Here is an 18014-nt window from a genome sequence, read left to right as displayed (position 1 = left end):
ATTTTTCACTCAGATCTGATAATCTTTGTTGTTTAATTTTTTTCTTAAAGGAACTCAATGCAATAATTTTGCCTCTCATAACTGCCTTTAATGTATCCCATACTATTACTTTCCCCACTTCATCATTATCATTCACCTCCAGAAATGATCTTATTTCTTGTCTCATTTGTTCCCTGAATTGTGGGTCATTCAGTATACTAGAGTTTATCCTCCACATTCTACAGTTATTACTAAGCCTTATAGACAGTGAAATATGTGCGTGGTCCGAAAGGTCAATCCTGCCAATATTGCAATCCCTTATTCTATGTATGTCTCTTTAAAATACGAAACAGTACACTGCATGAAAAACCAGATTTTCAGCCCCGTGAACGCCCGAAAATCTGACTAATTCCTGGCAGTTAACGGCTGTTTACTGCTTGTGAAGTTCGCGTTCGCCTGTGTCATAAATTGTCGAGAACGAATCACTGGCAGCGGGAGGGGGGGGGGGGGGGGGGGGGTGGTGTGGAGGGCAGTGGCGGAGGTGCGAATGGCTCTAATTAGCATATGAATCGCTGTGAAACTGCCTGGCTAGAGAACTTGCCTCACTCCAGCGTTGGATGAAACCACCATTTTTGAAAAAGAAAAATCACTCGTGATTGGTTGGTAGATCTGTCGCTGTTGGTCACCCTGGGCTATTATAATACCGGTTTGGGTAAACCCCTCCCTTACAAAAATAATTATAATAGTAATTTAATTTTATGTTATGTGTATAATTAATAAGCCTGTATCAAAAATACTGCAGTTGCTGAAGACTATATATTCATGTGATATATGCTATATGTTGTATATATTCATGTTATTGTTATCCTCTGGGCTACAGTATAATCAAAGACATCAATGAATTTATTGGGGAAGAAAAAAAAAAACATTTGCGAGGAACATGTTGATTAAAAGTAAGAGCTTTATTGATACATAGGAAATAGCAAATGCACAACTGTCAGAAAGCAACTAAAGTAGCTTTCAAAGTGTCCAGCCACTAGAACAACCTGGGGCATCAGATGCGCCTTGAAATGTCTTTTTACCGCCTCAGAGTCGTATGTATTTGTCAGCATTCCGTCCGAATGTGGTCCAGTGTGCCAACGTCTGTGATGTGTTGCCGTGTACTTCCGTTTAGCTTCCAGTCCCGTTGTGAGGCGAGCTCAGTCTGTAAAAACAAAATGTAAATGCATCAAAGAACATATTTATTTACTTTTATACAGAGTGCATGTAGCCTGTTTTTTTTTTTTTTAAATCTCACCCTTGCTCCGGTTCGTAGTGCCTGCAATTTGCTTCCAAGTTGTGAAGACGACGCACCACTTCCTATAAAATACAGCAAGACAAAGTCATTTTTGTGAACAAAACTTAACACTGGCTCTGCTCAAGCCCTCATAGCTTTAGCGACTTTCTCGCCCAGTTGTTTACACGCTATTCAGATCTGCTAGTTACTTTTAGCTTAGCAGTCACTGAATATATTCTTACCTTAATTTTGGGATTGTGCGCCCGTCTTTCCCTCATAGTCTCCTCCACACTTGGGCAGCAGTTGGATTCCAAAGCAGCCATCCTCTCCTCTATGGGCAGCAATAATGGTGTTCACTGAGATGAATTGCTTATTCACATCGGCAGCAAACTGAGTCAGCTGAAGTTATTTTTGTGTCTTTTCAACACAAGCATAAAAGACAATTTTGAGAGCAAATGTCTCGCACTGCAATCAAAAATCAAGTTTGTCTTTTTTGCGTCGCAAAAAGTTTTCATTGCGAATCAGTCCTCTTTGGTTGGGTCAAAAAGTTTTAAGAGTCAAAAAGCAAGTTGAACTTGATTAAAATGGCGGGATCTACGCTGATGGATGAGAAGAGTTGCTATTGGTGGGTTTGAGTTGGATCGACAGCATGGCTACACCCATAGATATAGAAAGGTAGATACCTCATTGGCCGCTGCTGTATGTCGCCGCTATGCGTCTGCATGATAGCCATATTGGAGCGGTCAAGATCCGCTAGTAAACAAATACAATGTGTATTGAGAGATGCAGACTTCTCTACAAAATTGACTGTAACTCGCTTAAGTCTGAGCCAATTTTCCTGAAATTTGGTTTGTTATAAATGTGAGAAATTGAACATGATACTGGTTACTTATTGGAATTAAATTCAGCTACTGGGGGCAGATCTAGTCATCTCTGTCAAAACATTAACCTTCTGAATAGCCACAACTTCCTCTGGGACATGCAGGCTCCGATCCATGAATAAGCAACACCAAGTGTAAATTATTTATTGAATTATATCCGGGATAATCTGATCATTTTGTTCATTTGAAACGTTCATTTGTTCATCTATTTATACCAGAGATTTTCTTAAAATGGAGTTCATACCTTTTATAAAAAAGGTCACCTCTGGACCAGTGGTGAGTAACCCCCCCCCCCCCCCCCCACTACCCTGATTTGTATTGTATAGCTCACAGCATTTTCATTTACATGTGAAAGCCGCCCCTAGACCTAGAGGATGGGGGGTCAACTGCCAAGCTTTGCAGGCTTGTAAAATTGCCAGAAATTCAAACACCACATCAATTGGCAGTTTTCTGTGCTGCCTACAAATTCCTGTGTACAGTCATTAACCTGAACTTCCACGGCAATTTACAGTGCTGCTTACTGACGAAAATCCCACTTTTCATGCAGTGGTAGTCAGTCCTAGAATAGGTTAAATGAGGAGAGGAATAGTGAGTACAATCATGTCCACTAGGGTATCTATTTCTCCAAACATCTATTATACCCCTTTCATCCATCTTCTTAATAATATGGATTATAAAACAATAATCTAATATCTTCTTATGGAATTACTTATCACTATGCACAGACTTTTTAGTTGTATCAAGCTTGGGGTTAAGGCGCACATTTAAATCACCCCACATATCAAAATCCCTTGTGCTTCAGTACTCAAATCATGCATTTTTTTGATAGAACCCAATTTCACTACTCGGTGAAACATATATGTTGAATAATGTTATTAATATATTCTCTATTTTCCCCGATACCAATACATACCTTCCCTCTTTATCTTTAATTTCTGAGAGCTTTTCAAATGGTACTTTATTAGATATTAATATGGCTACTCCTCTCTTACGGCCCAATTTACATGAGGAGGAGCATGTTCTTGAAAAACCCATTTTCTTTCATTTATCATGTTCAGATTGGCTCAAATGGGTTTCTTTTAAAAAAGCTATTTGTGCCCCCTCCTTTTTCATTTTATCTTAAATTTTACTTCTTTTAATAGGGTTAAATATCCCATTTACATTGAATGAAACTATTTTAAGGTCTCTACTTGTCATAACTGTCGTCATCTATCAATAACAGTGTGAAATTCTCCCTTCCATGTTCTATATCAAAAATTTTCGTCAACATCTTCCCTTGAAAACTCTTCTATAATAACTTACGAAAACAATTAACATCAAAACAAATAACGTCAAACTTGACAAAATGTCTTATGTCCAATCTTAAGGGTCGTTGCATCTTAACCTTAGGTGGGCTTGAAAGGAAAGAAAGAAAGAAAGAGAGGGGGGAAAAGCCCGTTAGGGATCTCGCTCTCCACGCCGGAAAGGAGAGCCCTTAAGTCAGCATCCATCCGTTTGTTCCAGGTAGTAAGAAGAATAATGAAAATAAAACTACAATGGAAAAGAAAAACTTTGTTCGAAATGTAACCTTCTGTCTTTATTTAAGTGAGTAAATAAAGTAAATATCAGTAAATATCCAGTAAATATCCAGCTGTATAAATGGATAACATTGTAAAGAACTGTAACCTATGTAAGTCGCTTTGGATAAAAGCGTCTGCCAAATGAATAAATGTAAATTATAAATGAAACCATAACAGAAATCTTACTGACTTCTTATACACATACGTTACCTATTTTTGATTAACATTATACTCAGTCCCTCCCTGGATCGACCCTTCCGAAGCTCTGCAGAATCGTCTTGTATTGAGGTTTGGGTGGCTTGCCCTTCCTTTTCTCATGCTGCTTCCCAGCTTCCCTGCCCTGACATCTTCTCAATCTCATCCTCGAGTGTGGAAGGAGATGATACCACCTACTTTGTATCCCCTCTCTGCCATGTCTTTGGTACCCTCCACTGCTGTGTTCCGTCTTCATAGAAAACTCGTAGTCTCGCTGGGAATGGGGTTTGGAATTTTATTTTGTTCGCTGTCAGCATTTTCTTTGCTTCGGTGTACTCACTGCGTTTTTTATGCACTGTTGATGGGGAATTGTGATCCATGTAGATCCGTCTGTTGTAAAAAAGTTCATTCTTTTGCCATGCTTTGCGAAGCACCTTCTCTTTCATTTGGCAGCTCAGAAACTTAACAATTGAACTGGGTTTAGCGTCTGGAACCGTCGGTTTCGGGATGAGCGCCCTGTGTGCCCTTTCGATGTGTCCACTGAAAAATTGAGTTCATCCCACAACAGCTTCTCCAGGAAGGCAATCATGCCGCTTCCTTCCGATCACTCAGGAACACAGTATATTTGGATATTCTCCCTGCAGCCCCTGCCTTCCTGGTCAATTAGCTTTTCTTCCGCGTTAGCCAGCCGCTTCACCAGCTGCTTCAGTACCAACTCTAATTTTTGAACTCTGGTCTCCGCCTCCTCAATCCGCTCCTCTGCTTCGTCCATTCTTTTGTTTGTTGCAATTGCTCTTTGATGTCTGTAAGATATTTATTGTCCCATCTGAAATCCCTGAGTTAAAGTATTTTTGGCCAACCCCAAAATCAGCGCCTTGTCTATTAGCTCCGCTATCTTGCACGAACAATGGAGAGCTACTACGGCTGACTTGGCGAGACGTTAATTCTGCATTTTCAGTTACCGGTAAATTTCTCCTGCTTCTAGCTGCCCCATCATCCATCATTAATAACAAATCCTCTGACAAAACAATATTCATAGTTTTTGGGGTTATTTATAACTAGCTGTCGGGAGACACAAACTTTTACACCGCCATTTCCTCTGTGCCAAAACCCCACAGGGTGAGTTTCATATCTCGATACACAGCCTACTCTCTAAACCTGTGTGTGTGGGTGTGTGTAAATCCGTTCCTCTCTCTGTGTAGCTGGATGAGGCACAAAAGCGGCGTCAGGAAAACCTGAAGCAACGGCAGAAGGAGGTCCTGCAGCTCATCAATGAGGAGATGGAGCTGGTCAGTACCCCCTCAAACCCCCCTCCAACTCCACTGTATTCCTCCAAACCTACTCTCCCCCCCCCCCCCCCCCCACTCCATTCCCTTTTTCCCCACCACACTCTCTCTCAGTTCAGTTTAATATACTTCAGTGGTGTGTAATGCATCCTGTGAATACTGGCCAAATGGATTTTTTTTTTTTCAATGAGCATATACAGAGGTTAAACAATAAGCAGTCATTATGATTATTGTGTTTACAAAGTGATGAATAATAATACTCTGTCTCCCCATTTCTCCCTCCTCCTCTTTCCTTTTATCCCTCTGTCTGTCTGTCTTTCTCTCACCCTCAGTTACAGTCCCGGCTGGAGAAAGACTTTGAGGCGGAGCTGAAGAAGCTGCCAGAGGAGATCTGCCAGTACCTGCAGGGGGAGCTGGAGAGCAAGGGTCTGCGAAATGATGCCCTCTTCAGCTCTCTGTCCAACAATGACAGCCCCAGCTCTGGCCCACCCTCCAACAGCAGCACGCCCCCTTTCCACTCACCCAGCCACAGCTGGCACGGTGAACGGAGCTTGGACAATAGCATCGCCTCGCTGGCTGATTCCTCATCCTCCAGCACGCCAGTCATGTCGGAGGCGGAGCTTGCATCAGCATAGCTCACTCTCACTGGATCATCTGTAGAAATAATGTTTCTAAGATTTTAATTTCACTTCCAGATCTCCTTTGTCATTTTGGTTTTCATCATTTTTATGGTTTAAATCCTTCATCCTGGTTATCAGGGCTATGAATTACTTTCATTTTCTGAACCATGTTTTTATTCATTTTTACCAAAGCCGCTTGATATTTCCCTATTATTGGGTCTGAGGGATGTTTTAGCTAGTTTTAGCCTGTTCTACATGAAGGGGAAGTTTTACTTCACCATTTGATTTTATTTATTTATTGGGATTTTCTTTGCATTGTGTGTCAGTAAGTAATTAGTAGTAGTAATTTGATAGCTCCACCAGGTGGAGACATTGTCCGGGGTAAGAATATGACTGTCAGTGTGGGGATGTGCAGAGAAGCCACAGTAGTGAATGGACTTGTTTACATAATGGCATGTCCCTCATAGCATGATAATCGAGTGCTTATCACTTAGCAGCTTAATCAGGCACTTAGTGTTGTTGATATAAATGATGTTTCCTTGTTTCATCATAATCAAATAATCAGTAATCTCTATTCAATCATTTGGCAGTAGGCCAAGGCAGTGTCCCTAGGTACAACATGTAAGACATGGTGTGTGTGTGTGTCTGTCTGAGTGTCTGAATACATGTGGGTGTGTGTGTGAGGGCAAAGGTATTAGTGTGATTTATGATGTAAAAAAACAGCCTCACCTCCGCAGAGCAGCATCATATTAGAACAGCCCTGCCCTCCAAAAAAGCAAAAAGCATTTCTCCCGCCAGCGTGAGCCCCTTCAGTCTGAAAGGGTTTACCGTAATCCACACTCTCACTACGTAGTTGGCTGGGTGACTGTGTGTCGCACAATCTCTGGCTCCACGCCAGATTGGCAGTATTGGGGCTTTCCAGGAGTGGGCTCTGCCCACACTCACAGATAAAAATATTCAGAGGCCCAGAACCCTTTCTATATTAAATATAAAAATGTATCAAATCCGCTTAACAAACTTTGCCTTGATGACATCTGGTCAGCTGCTTAAACCTCCTGAATACAACAGAGTGTTGTCCTGCTTTGCCGTGTCAAATGTTTTACCCTGCTAGGGCTGGTTTTATTTTAGTTTTTACTCCACGAGTAGGCCTACTTTGTGCCTTTAGAGCCCAAGAGTTAGGAGATGAGGAAGGATTAAAGTCACTGCAGGAGCACTACTTTAAGAGCAAAAGGGAACAAAATCAAATTCGGCTGCTCTCCGTAATGGTGTGGTGCTGGGAGGTCTTTCTGCCCAAGGATAAGTTCCCATAACAATGATAACGAGCATGTGACAGCTCCACTGACTTCAGTGACAGAAATGATGGTGGTGGTAATAATATATCCGAGGCCAGGAAGCTGGAGAATGACGGGACAGGTCACTGTGTGACCTTAGGTAACAGATGGCCCCAGTCCAGCCTGAGGGGCATACTGATCTGGCGGTGATCAGCGCATGGTTTTTACCTTTACCAACATGGCACAGGCTGTGTGTGCGTGCGTGCGTGCGTGCGTGTGTGTCTGTGTGTATGTGTGTGTGAGAGAGAGAGGAAGTGGCTGCTTGGCTGGTGGTAGGTGAAGGCTGTGTTTTTAAATTGGTCAGTAGCCAGGGCTTGGTATCAAGTTTCATTTAGCAGAATTGGAGGCTAGCTTGTGATTTAATTTTGTATGTTTTTAGCCCAGGAAATGTAAGATGTGCATTGGTCTTGATCACTAATGAGGGGGTGGGCTAGATTTAATTTTTTAATGAAGATATTGTTTGTCTTATGTGTTTGTTTTATTTTAGTTTTTTATGAATTTTACTACTGACTAATGGTGGAGAAGACGGGGGCTTTAGCCATGTTGGGGGAGGGGGGCATTGTAAAGAGACATATGAGGTTAAAGTTCATCAATCCCCTAAGAGCCCCCAGGCCCCTGCCCTCTTCTACTGTCACCTGCTGCCTATCTGTCATTTTACTATGTGAGGAAAAATCTCAACATTTATTTAAACATTTTAACTTTATTTTTTATTTTTAATCTTCAAATGAAAGAGTACGTCATTTTTTTTTTCAGCTCCACATCTGCACATGAGCAGATGACTAGGGATCTGAGCTGACTGTGGAAATGCGGTTAGTGTGGGCTGGTCAGCCACCTTTCTGTGGGTCTGTTTCATCTGAACCATGTTTATTTGGTGTAGATGTTCCCAGTAGAGTCTAATTTTAAAGCAGCGCAGTGGTGTTCATAAGAGGCTTACTCTGTCTGAATAGAATGCAATGTAACATAGGCTGCTGTGCTGTCTGACATCGATGAAGTAGATGTCCTTCAGAACAGCCTGTATGCTGCTCTGGAGATGATAGCATACTGAATTGTGCTAACACAAGCCAGAGATTAGGATACACATCTACAGTGAGGTTTCCCCACTCTTTATGTAGTTCTTTGCTTCTTAACTGAGGTTGCTTGTGGAATGGAATTTCCTAGAAGTGTGTCAGATGGTGGAGACTGTCGCTGCATGTTTCCATGACAACCCTGGGCTCAGAGAATCAGGAACACCCTTCTGCTGTTCAGGAGTCTTTTGTTGGCCCGGCATTGTGCCACATTTGCAGTTACGCACGAGCATGTCTCTATCTGTGTATTTGCATACTCCCCTTCAGATATGTATATGTATGTTTGTGTGTATCATACCTTTAAGAGAGAATTTTTTCCAAAGATACTGCACTTTTGATCTCCTTTGCCTCTTCCTCTCTCTCTCTGGCCCAGCCTGGTCCAGTAGGTTCCTGTCATCAGCAGCAGCAGGAAGCGAAAATGTGAGTTTGCCCTTATCCACGCCCTAACCCAGGAACTCTTCCCGTTTTGGGGTCACGAGTCAGGACCGTGGCTGAAGGAATCTTTCTATGGCCTGTACCACTGCGGGAGTGTGACCACACCTGTGCCAATCAAACGGCCGCATCCAGGAAGTTCAGAGGTCTGTGGAAAGCCTTTGTCAGGGTTATGTGTCTACATGTCTGTGGGCTTTGCTACCTGTTACTTAATCTGAAGGCTACAAGGCACCAAGCTCATGGTACAAGTACAAGAAGTGATCTCTGTCCACTGGCTCCCTGCCCTGTCTCATTTCCTATATGACTATCTGAAATAGAAACTTAGTATGTTAACACTGTATGTAGAAATCAGTAGTCTTGTGAAAGGGAAGTGTTATTCAGGATGTAATTTTTATTGTCTTGATTAATAATATAACTGTACATTCAATAAATGCAGAACTCTTGTTTGGATGACCTCTGTGTGGCTCTTGGTCATTGGTGCGCTGTTTGTCCTCTATGACGGTATAATTTGTACTTGGTACTGAGTACTTCTCCACCAGTTCATCTGTGTTAAGTATGAGACACAATATGGCCGATGTGCATTTTCATTTTCTGCTGTTATTTTTGCTGTCATGAACCACTGGCTCCAGAGCAGAGGTGCAGGTTTTCAGTGTTGCCATGTTACCACAGATGTTCTATGTGTGGACCATCAGTTCAGTCTCTGCCTTTGTTGAAGCTTTAACAGCTGGCTGCCTCGTTATGAGTTATTGGAGGGTTGTGGTCTATGACAGAATACCCATAGCTGGCATTGCAGTCTGTACAGTTGTGGAAACTCCTGTTACCAAGTAGAAGCTCAAACACAGGGAACACAGGGGTCATCCCTGGCCATCCTGTAGAATCTATGGTGTCACAGCCCTGGCAGCAATGAGCTCATCTTCCCTGCTAGGTGCACAGCAGAGCAATAAGCAGTTCTGCATCTGAGCCAAAGCCATCCTAAGTCACATGATCAGGGGTGCTTCCCAATCTAACCGAGGCTGCTGTAGTCAAACTTGTATAAGCTGATTTCCAGTAAAGTTTTGAAGGTTTATCTGACCCAGTCTTAAACTTTTTAAGAATCAGTCAATGTCCAATTGTTGAGAACTCAAGTTCTCTCCAGTCTGATCTCCACATTTCAAACCCTAGCCATCTTCCAATCATGTCTCCCTCCAACAGTGATGCAGAGACACCATGGAAACAGTTGAGCTGCTTTCCTCTGCATGTGCTAAAGGCCCTTACTTCAGCCACCAGTCTGGTTGTGGCCAGCGCGCTAACTGAGCAGCTGATGCAGTGAGGGCGTGGTCCCTTCTCTCCTTCGAGGCCCATGTGGGGAGCAAACGGGTGGAACACAAGATGGGCTCATTCCTTGTGGGGAAGTGGCGGTGCATAACATAAGCCCAACAGAGATGAAGGTGTATGAGGAACGCAGAGAGTGGGATTCAGTAAGCTGGAGCACTGACACCATAGAGGAAGCAGAGCAGAGCACTGCCAGGACTTAGAGACAGAGAAAGCTGCTTAAACTGAGCCAAGCCAAGGGAGAGCAGATTTATCCCACATTCAGGAGGAAAATAAAACTATGGTGACACTTAAGAAAACCGCTCACGTATTATTCTTCCACAAAAATAACCACACTTGCTTTTTTTAAGCTTGTCTCCCCTGTATCTGCTGTATTTCCAAAATGTGGTCTCGTGTCAAAACTTCTGAGAACAGCCCCCCCCCCCCCACTCCTTAACCGGACTGTGTAATACCAGGAGGGTTAAAGGTTGGCATCAACGGTTTTGGTCCTGTTCTTTAATCTGAGACAGGAAGGACAGGAGAGCAAGGTGGCAGAGATGGGAGTGCCAATGGACCCTCTCTGGGAGGGAGAGAGTTAAAGAGTTTCCCTTGGGGTCATCTATTTTGTGAGAGAGAGGCACACATGCACACATGCACTCCCACTTGTGTCACTGTTGCTGTGTTAAGACCATGAGATTGATCTGGGATCACTGGGGCCTGTAGCTGCTCCTCGGCCCATGACACAGCTGGGCTGCCCACTGGGATGAATTCCAGCACACAGGCGATAAGCATACCACTGCACTATTCGCTGGCTGCATACACCAATGCTGGGGGCAATACACACAATATCAATATTCCCTCCATCAACTATCCTTTAACATTCTGTGTCTGTGGATAAGCCCATTTGTACTATTCCTTATAAAGACATTATTGCAGAAAGAGCACTCTTCCCCACCCCCCTGATTTATTTCTCTTGTTAAAAGTGATTCCTGCTTCATGCCCAGATCACTCCATCCCCTCAGTTCAGGGAGTTTTTCTTTTCTCTTGTTTTCTTTCTCTTTGTTCTGCTGTCCTCTTCCTCTCATCTCTAGCAGTGGCGCGTTACGCTGTTCTGCATTTCAGCTCTCAGTGCGAAAGCAGAAGCCATCTGTTACCAGTTTGGGTTTTTTATATCTTTTTTTTTTTTGAATGAATACCATTGACCCATAGGATATACATGTATCTATGACACCACAAACTCAGGAAAAGTGACTGGATGCACCTACACCAGATATATGTCCCCCTAAGTCAGCCTTCCGTTTAGTGCAGCTGCTGAGGTCGTGACAGAGCTGGGCCTGGCATCAAAAGGTTGCAGGTTTGAGTCCCAGATGGAGTACTACCATTGTGGCCCTGAGCCTCAAGCACTTAACATGAATATGTGCCTCCACAGAACGGGTATATACAGTAAGGGCTATTATGTCAGACCAGTTCTTCTACTGCAAACACAGTGGGGTACAGAGAAGATGCTGTAAACAGTGCAGATCGAAGGGTGATTGGTGTTGAGCTGAATGACGCATCAGGGAAGCCATTAAATACCTTTTACAGTTTTAATGCAGTTATAAATAAAATAATGACAAATGCTTGTTCTTAAACAAATGTTCATTTCTTTTCCCCCATAATTTAAAAATATTTGTATACAACATTTCTACATCACATTGCAGAGTTTGAATGAGCTGGAAGTGAGACATGCAACCGCATTATATGTGCACATGCACACGCACACTCACGTTAACATTTGAGTGGCGACTTAGATGGAAAGATGGGAAAACGCCCCTGCCTTTATTTGGGGGGCATCATGATCTCTTTTTGGGTACAGAGTAACTCCCCAGTTTAAATGCTTAAGAGATAGAAATTTGTCTCACAACAAAACAAAAAAGAATATGTTTAATAAAAAGAGAGACCATCCAGGTAGAAAGCACTTGGTGATTCTTTAAAAAAAACTTAACAGCTGAGTTTGATCAGAAAGAATAATAATCATAATCCAACAGAATACAAGCTGAGAGCAAATTGTCAGTAATTAGAACAAGGTGAAGTAAAAGGATGAAAGCAAAATAAAAATGGAAAACAGACATCTTAAGGTTCTTGGTTACTGTACAGTACATCAAAGAAGAGGGGATAGATATACTGCAATAGACAGACAATGAAGTTAAGCACAGGTAAAATATCTACAGGGCATTTCAGCATTACATTTTCGTGACATACACAAGCAGTCTAAACAGCAGTGAAACACGCATGCATAGAGCAAGCAAATGATTAGAACCGTCACTTTTTCAAACATTTACTCGAAGCACATTAAGCCGTTTCCTTTCTTGGAGCTAACACTGTTTCCTTTGCTCGTTTTTATCATTTCTGTGAAGCCCTCCACATGTCCAACAGGGCGTAATTTCATTTTTTTTTCCAATGACAAAAGAAAGAAAAGAAAAAAATGAAGGATATGGTTTCATCCCAAGACAGATAAATATTGAATTACATCATGAGCATTGCAGCACATTGTCATGTTCATCACTGTGGACACATCCAGCACGAGGAACAAAAGCACACTGTTCTCCATAGTAATACCTATTACACTCTATCAACACAGAACTATGACATTTGCCAGGAATTTGCCAGGCGCTGGAAATGTTGGAAGATAGACCTTTCAATGCAAAGTAGAGATCTTGCATCTTTGGTATGGGCTGACGGTACCAGAATCATAGCTGGTTCGCAAGCAGTAAAGCAATTCAATTTAAATTTCATTTGAATATCCTGATTCCTTCTTGCCAGCTTCTCTGTGCAGGGACTGGCAACTGGCATCCCTGGAGTATGATAAGGAGCATGACTGAGAACCAGTGCACCTGGGAATAAGAGCCAATGTGTGGACTGGGCATGAGTGTATGTGTGACAGAGAAATTATGAGAGACCAGAGACAGGGTAAGCTCTCTTTGTGTGTGTGCATGAGAGAGTGATTAGTAATAACTGCACACAGGGTCAGCTTTGTGTGTCTGTGTGTGTGTCTGACCTCTTGTTCCCCTTCTGTTAGACACAGACTGTGTGATATCCAGACACACCACTCTTACTGATTGGATTAAGGGACACATTCACTTCAGAGGCAGGGACAGAGTATGTCTGTGCCTCCTGCTAATCGCTTTCATTGGTTCAAGAGTTATGACCTCATTCCTGTACTGCCACCAATGTAGGACAAGTCAACAATTGACCTCCTCATTAAAAAATACAGCTGAGAAATCCAATCAACGGCATTGTTTTCCACTGGGATGGCACTTTGATTCATTAAGCTCCACCGCAGTCAGCAAGGGAGAGCAACAGGCAGAGACCTTATAAGGGGATAACTGAGAAAAAAAATTCCCTGTCCACAAATAATAACAACAGACAACGCAGCGACAGAAAGACAATGACTCTCATAGGCAGTCGCCTAGCAACAGGAGGGCCTAAAAATACACTGGCTGCACACTTGACCTGGATGTATTATGCTATGTCGGTATATCAATACATTTTATAAAAAAAAAAACACACGCTAAATTTGTACTGCTTTTTGTCTTTTCTTCCTCTCTCTTTTCAGAGAGCGTACATAGCTAACACGGTAAAGACATTTCAGCCTGCGCAGCTGCATCCTTACGCAATACGCCTTCCCTTGGGCCTGTCATCCTCTGAGAGCAGCATCGCAAACCATATCGCAGCCAGCGGAAAACAAATCAGGGGGCAATTGAAATGCAGTGAGGGGGCGGTGACTTAACCCAAAAAAATTATGCACGCTGCACACAGCCATCGTTTAACAAGTGCATTATTACACCACACACACACACACACACACACACACACACACACACACACACTCACAGATCAACAAACCTTAAGAAACACGTACCATCCACACACCATCGCATGATAGCGACTCTGAGCTTGATTTCAACAGAGCCAACAACGTTTACCGATTTAAAGCAAGTGAGCGCTTAAAGCAACAACCACCACGTCAAGTCACCCATACAATGCTCTGGAGAAGCCTCTGCTAATAAACACATGCAACTGGAAATTGAGAATCAGTTTCTACTGAAGAACAGAATCAAACACAGGCAGTGCAACGTAGTAGGCACATATTGTCCTGTAGGCTGGCTATTATAAAACTAACAAAACTATTAGTGACATAATCAATAGGCTAACACAATAGGCCTACCCAACAAATATAAGTATCCCTCGACCAACCTAGCACTCCAAAACATGAAAAGAGTATTCAATCCTACCTTATTTCAGTACAGTTGAAGCCAGGGGGCGATTCTAGCTATTGAAAAAATCAGGGGCAAAGTCAAGTTTGCCTGGGGACTGTCTTTTTTTTTGGAAGGAAGATCGGCATTGGTAGGTTGGGGAGGTTATAGCTACCTTTACAATAAATAAATATTATCATACCTTCGGACGCTGCAAGTCAAGTTCCGCTCTGTTACACAGTCTGTCTGTTGTTTTGCTATAAACACCTCCTTTTTCAGGGCAAAAATATTTGGGGCTAGGCTTAAAATATTTGGGGCTATAGCCCCGAATGATCAGACCTAACGACGCCACTGGTTGAAGCCAAAGTCCCCTGGCTGAAAGTAGCAGGCTGAGCAGGACTGTCAGTGAGCGACTGCTCTCCCAAAATAGTTTTTTCTGGCTTGCCTGTGTTGTCTTGAGCGGCTGGTTGGTCAGTGCTGGTTGATACGCTAGTCCCAGGGTCCTAAATCCATTTTTGGATGTCCATTTTGTTTATTAAAAGCTAGATAAACTAAGCTAGCTGCCTTCTTGAAATACTGTGGGAAAGTTGCCCACTCGGAGTCCACACACAACGCAACACAACAAGCTTACGCTACACGTTAGTTAGCTCGTACTCACCCAGACAACCAATCAAGTGGATTTGTGTGGATTTGAAAATGTAGGCTAGAACGTGACTTTGGTTTTAGCTAATTATGGTGGGCTGAATTATGTATTAGTATTTTTAAATTAAAATAAATAAAAAACAAAAAATTCAAATTAGGCCTTAATCTTCACTGAGGGGGCAGGGTAGTCCATCTGAGGGGGCGACGCCCCTTATGCCCCCTCCATGGAGCCGGGCCTGTATTGCAGCAAGACCATGTGACTCAAGGTAGTGCCAGGTGCTGGGCTGTGGTGATAACTTCGGTAAAGCACTCATTTAAAGTGGGATTACTTTGCAATAAGTTAGATCATTTTAGTTTTCCAATCCTGTGTAAACCAAGCAATATGTACTGTGAATGGCTCCTTAATCCCATGTAAACTTGTGTTGATCAAGTGTCACTGAAGATACAGCATGCTATTCCTGTGGCTTTAATGTGATGCTAGGGTGCAATACCTCAGAAGTTGGTCTGGATGAGAGCATCTGCCAAATGAGTCTATGTAAATGCATGCAGGCCCTGGCCAGCAATGAGGTGGAGACTTCCATGAACAAAACAGCATTTGGCCTCTGGCAGGAATTGCTCAGTTCTCAGAGGACTATCAGAGAGAGATATGTATATGTAGAAAATGGTGTCTACCACTACCTTCCTGCAGGAACCTCCACCATCAAATACAATAGATTGCTCTAGATTGAGCTGATGATTGGGATGATTAGGCTAAGCTGATTCACATTAATTAAGAAAAGAAATGGCAAAGGCAAGTGACAGCAACACTGAGGCTATTATAAGTATCACAGTACAGTTCAAGTTCAAGAGATGAATGATTTGTAGTGGAGAGGTGCAGGATCAGACGGCTCCCTCACACCCCTGCTACTGTGATCACATGCTCAACTTGGCCCGCCCAGCGCTAGTCAGAGACCCCACCCTGCTGAGAGATGGAGGTAATGAGAGAGAAGGCTAAAGTGAAACCATGGTTCACAGGGCTGGTGTGTTCTAACAACCCATTCTTACATTTGAAAAGTAGGAACCAGGGTCCAGAGCACAGATGAAGATGGACTCGAGGGTTCACTTCCCACTACAAGTATTACCAAACAGGAAGTCACTGCCACTGGCCAGGCTGGACTTGGTTCAGTTTGTGGGCTCATCTTTGGTCCATTTACATACTCTATCCAATATGGTGCATCCACCAGTCATGAGCGTCCAATCAAGATCCGGATTTTTACACAAATGCAACTCTGTTTGATAGTCAGGTCATGATAGTTGTATCCTCTCAGACAGGACTGTGCCCTGGCTGCTTTGTGTGTCTAACAAAGGCTCTGTGATTAGGCCTAAATCATGGCTAACCTATCACTGCTATCTGCTCACTGTTACACCATCCTGCTAGCAACTTCCTAAAGCCTCACAACTCCCACAACTCCTGAGAATAAAGTAGACCAATCAGGATCAAGTACGAGCCAGGGCCAGATGACAGCTGTGTGTCATAACCCTGATTCCCAATCATCACACCATTTTGATTAGCTAAAAGAGACACTTTTGCCCATCTCGGCTATTTCCTAATGAGCCTGTCTGTTAATACTTTATGAAGGGGCATAAAAATGACATTGAAACATATCGACTGCTTCTTTTCATCCTATTCTATCATTTCAGACCTCGTCATTAATGGAGTTCTTTACCACTTCTGTGACTGTGTGACCCAATCATTGCCTCAGAGAATTTGCACACAAGAGCCATCCCTTGTCCACAATGTATAGTTGGAGATATGGTCATCTGCATCCAGGATTCATCTTCTGCTGTTTAAAGTCCACCACAAAACCCCACTGTTTTCAACGTGTGACCGTTCTTGTGGAATCTAATATTGTGCAAACAGCAGATGTTTCCCAACCCAGGCCTGGCGTTTGTGCATGGAGCATGCCCAGGCCCAAAGCACTGTTGTCTTCTCATGCATGACTCCTCCTCCTTCCGTCCTCAGTGTCACTTTCCCACCCACTGTGTCCTTCTCACATGGTCATCACTTCATATTTTCACAGCAACAGGGAGCGTGTGATGTGAGCAAAGGGGAACAGATAATGAGGGTTCATTTTAGGAGGGGAAGAACAGGGCGGGCATTGCACTCCTCACCAGGCAGGAGAGAAAACACAACAGGGAAAGAAAAAAACTCAAGAAGCAGGGAATAGAGGATGATGGAGAGCCAGAGAAACACTCAATGTCGAGAAGCAGGCATGGATAGCATACAAACCCAGCACTGAAAAAAACCACCCTGCCACCCTCCCTCTCCTCCACCAGTCCTGGATGGACAGATTCTCCTGAGTGCACAGCGTGTCTGGGTAGGGGGTGCGCACTGGCATATTATATATTACCCCTAATAAGAACACTGACTAACACATGTCTGAAAAGACTGGCAAGGGGCTGAGGGAGGGAGGGGTGGGGAAGGGGATAGTCGGGGATTCCTTGAGGGGTTCATTTTTTTCAGTTTCTGGGAGACCTGTGGGGGCACAGAGATCGGAAGCGCAGAGATCTCCTCAGAACCCCGGCACATGACAGTAGGCCTCAAGTGAGGCCAGCAGGATGTAGAGCAGCCAGAGGGAGATGAAGAGGAGGGAAGTGATCACCTTGGCAGTCCGAGGGCCACCCAGCTCACCACCTGCCACCGAGGGCCGCCGGCGGTACAGCAGCACCGACACGCACACCAGTGCTAGGATGGTGAAGAGGGTGACGGAGAAGGCCAGTGAGCCTGGGTCCACGTGGAACGCCTTGCCCTTGCTCCGCCAGTACACCGCCGCAATGGTCCACGCCACGCCGATACCCAGGAACACATTGACAGCATTGCTGCCTGTCACATTGCCGATTGAGGCATCAGCATACTGGTCCTGGATGGCCGCCACCTTGCTGGCGAAAGTGTCTGTGGGAGGGGAAAGGGAGCTGAGGCATTAAAAAGGGCTTCCAAAAAAATTTCTACAGAAACATGCAATTTTCCCTGGGGGTAGGTATTTGCTTCAAGCCACAGTCATGTACACACACAATATGCATGTACATGACATGCATGTACACAAACAGAAATACCTGGGCACCTTTGCACTAAGTACACAAAAAGTCATAAATACTATGTAAACATTGGGATGTAAGGAGACAACTGGAGGTGCACTGAGGTCCGTCTGGGGGTGCAATGCACCCTCATAGCGCCGGGCCTGTGT

At 43.6% G+C, this 18014-nt stretch overlaps 2 protein-coding genes and 1 long non-coding RNA gene across 3 annotated transcripts in view; 1 reads left to right on the top strand and 2 right to left on the bottom strand.

Annotated features, from left to right (window-relative positions):
- The window catches only part of plcb3 (phospholipase C, beta 3 (phosphatidylinositol-specific)), a 65155-nt gene extending 56103 nt beyond the window's left edge, over positions 1-9052 (top strand). Inside the window, exons 33-34 of the mRNA XM_036547514.1 lie at positions 5093-5179; positions 5509-9052. Coding sequence (XP_036403407.1) covers positions 5093-5179; positions 5509-5811 — 390 coding nt within the window. The 3' untranslated portion in view covers positions 5812-9052. The remainder of the gene's footprint in view (positions 1-5092; positions 5180-5508) is intronic.
- LOC118790567 lies at positions 759-14382 on the bottom strand. Its single transcript, XR_005005501.1, has 3 exons — positions 14351-14382; positions 1277-1586; positions 759-1183 (listed from the first exon to the last, which is right to left on the bottom strand). It is a non-coding gene; the product is annotated as an uncharacterized LOC118790567 (long non-coding RNA).
- Positions 14383-16718: 2336 nt separating this feature from the next.
- LOC118791123 (sodium/calcium exchanger 1-like) overlaps positions 16719-18014 on the bottom strand; it is an 89881-nt gene continuing 88585 nt past the window's right edge. Inside the window, exon 9 of the mRNA XM_036548388.1 lies at positions 16719-17722. Coding sequence (XP_036404281.1) covers positions 17343-17722 — 380 coding nt within the window. The 3' untranslated portion in view covers positions 16719-17342. The remainder of the gene's footprint in view (positions 17723-18014) is intronic.

The sequence above is a fragment of the Megalops cyprinoides genome, chromosome 16 (genome assembly GCF_013368585.1).
Source record: "Megalops cyprinoides isolate fMegCyp1 chromosome 16, fMegCyp1.pri, whole genome shotgun sequence".
Classification (NCBI taxonomy): Eukaryota; Metazoa; Chordata; class Actinopteri; order Elopiformes; family Megalopidae; genus Megalops; species Megalops cyprinoides.
Note: the sequence above shows the minus strand (reverse complement) of the source record. Positions and strands in the feature narration are given on the sequence as shown.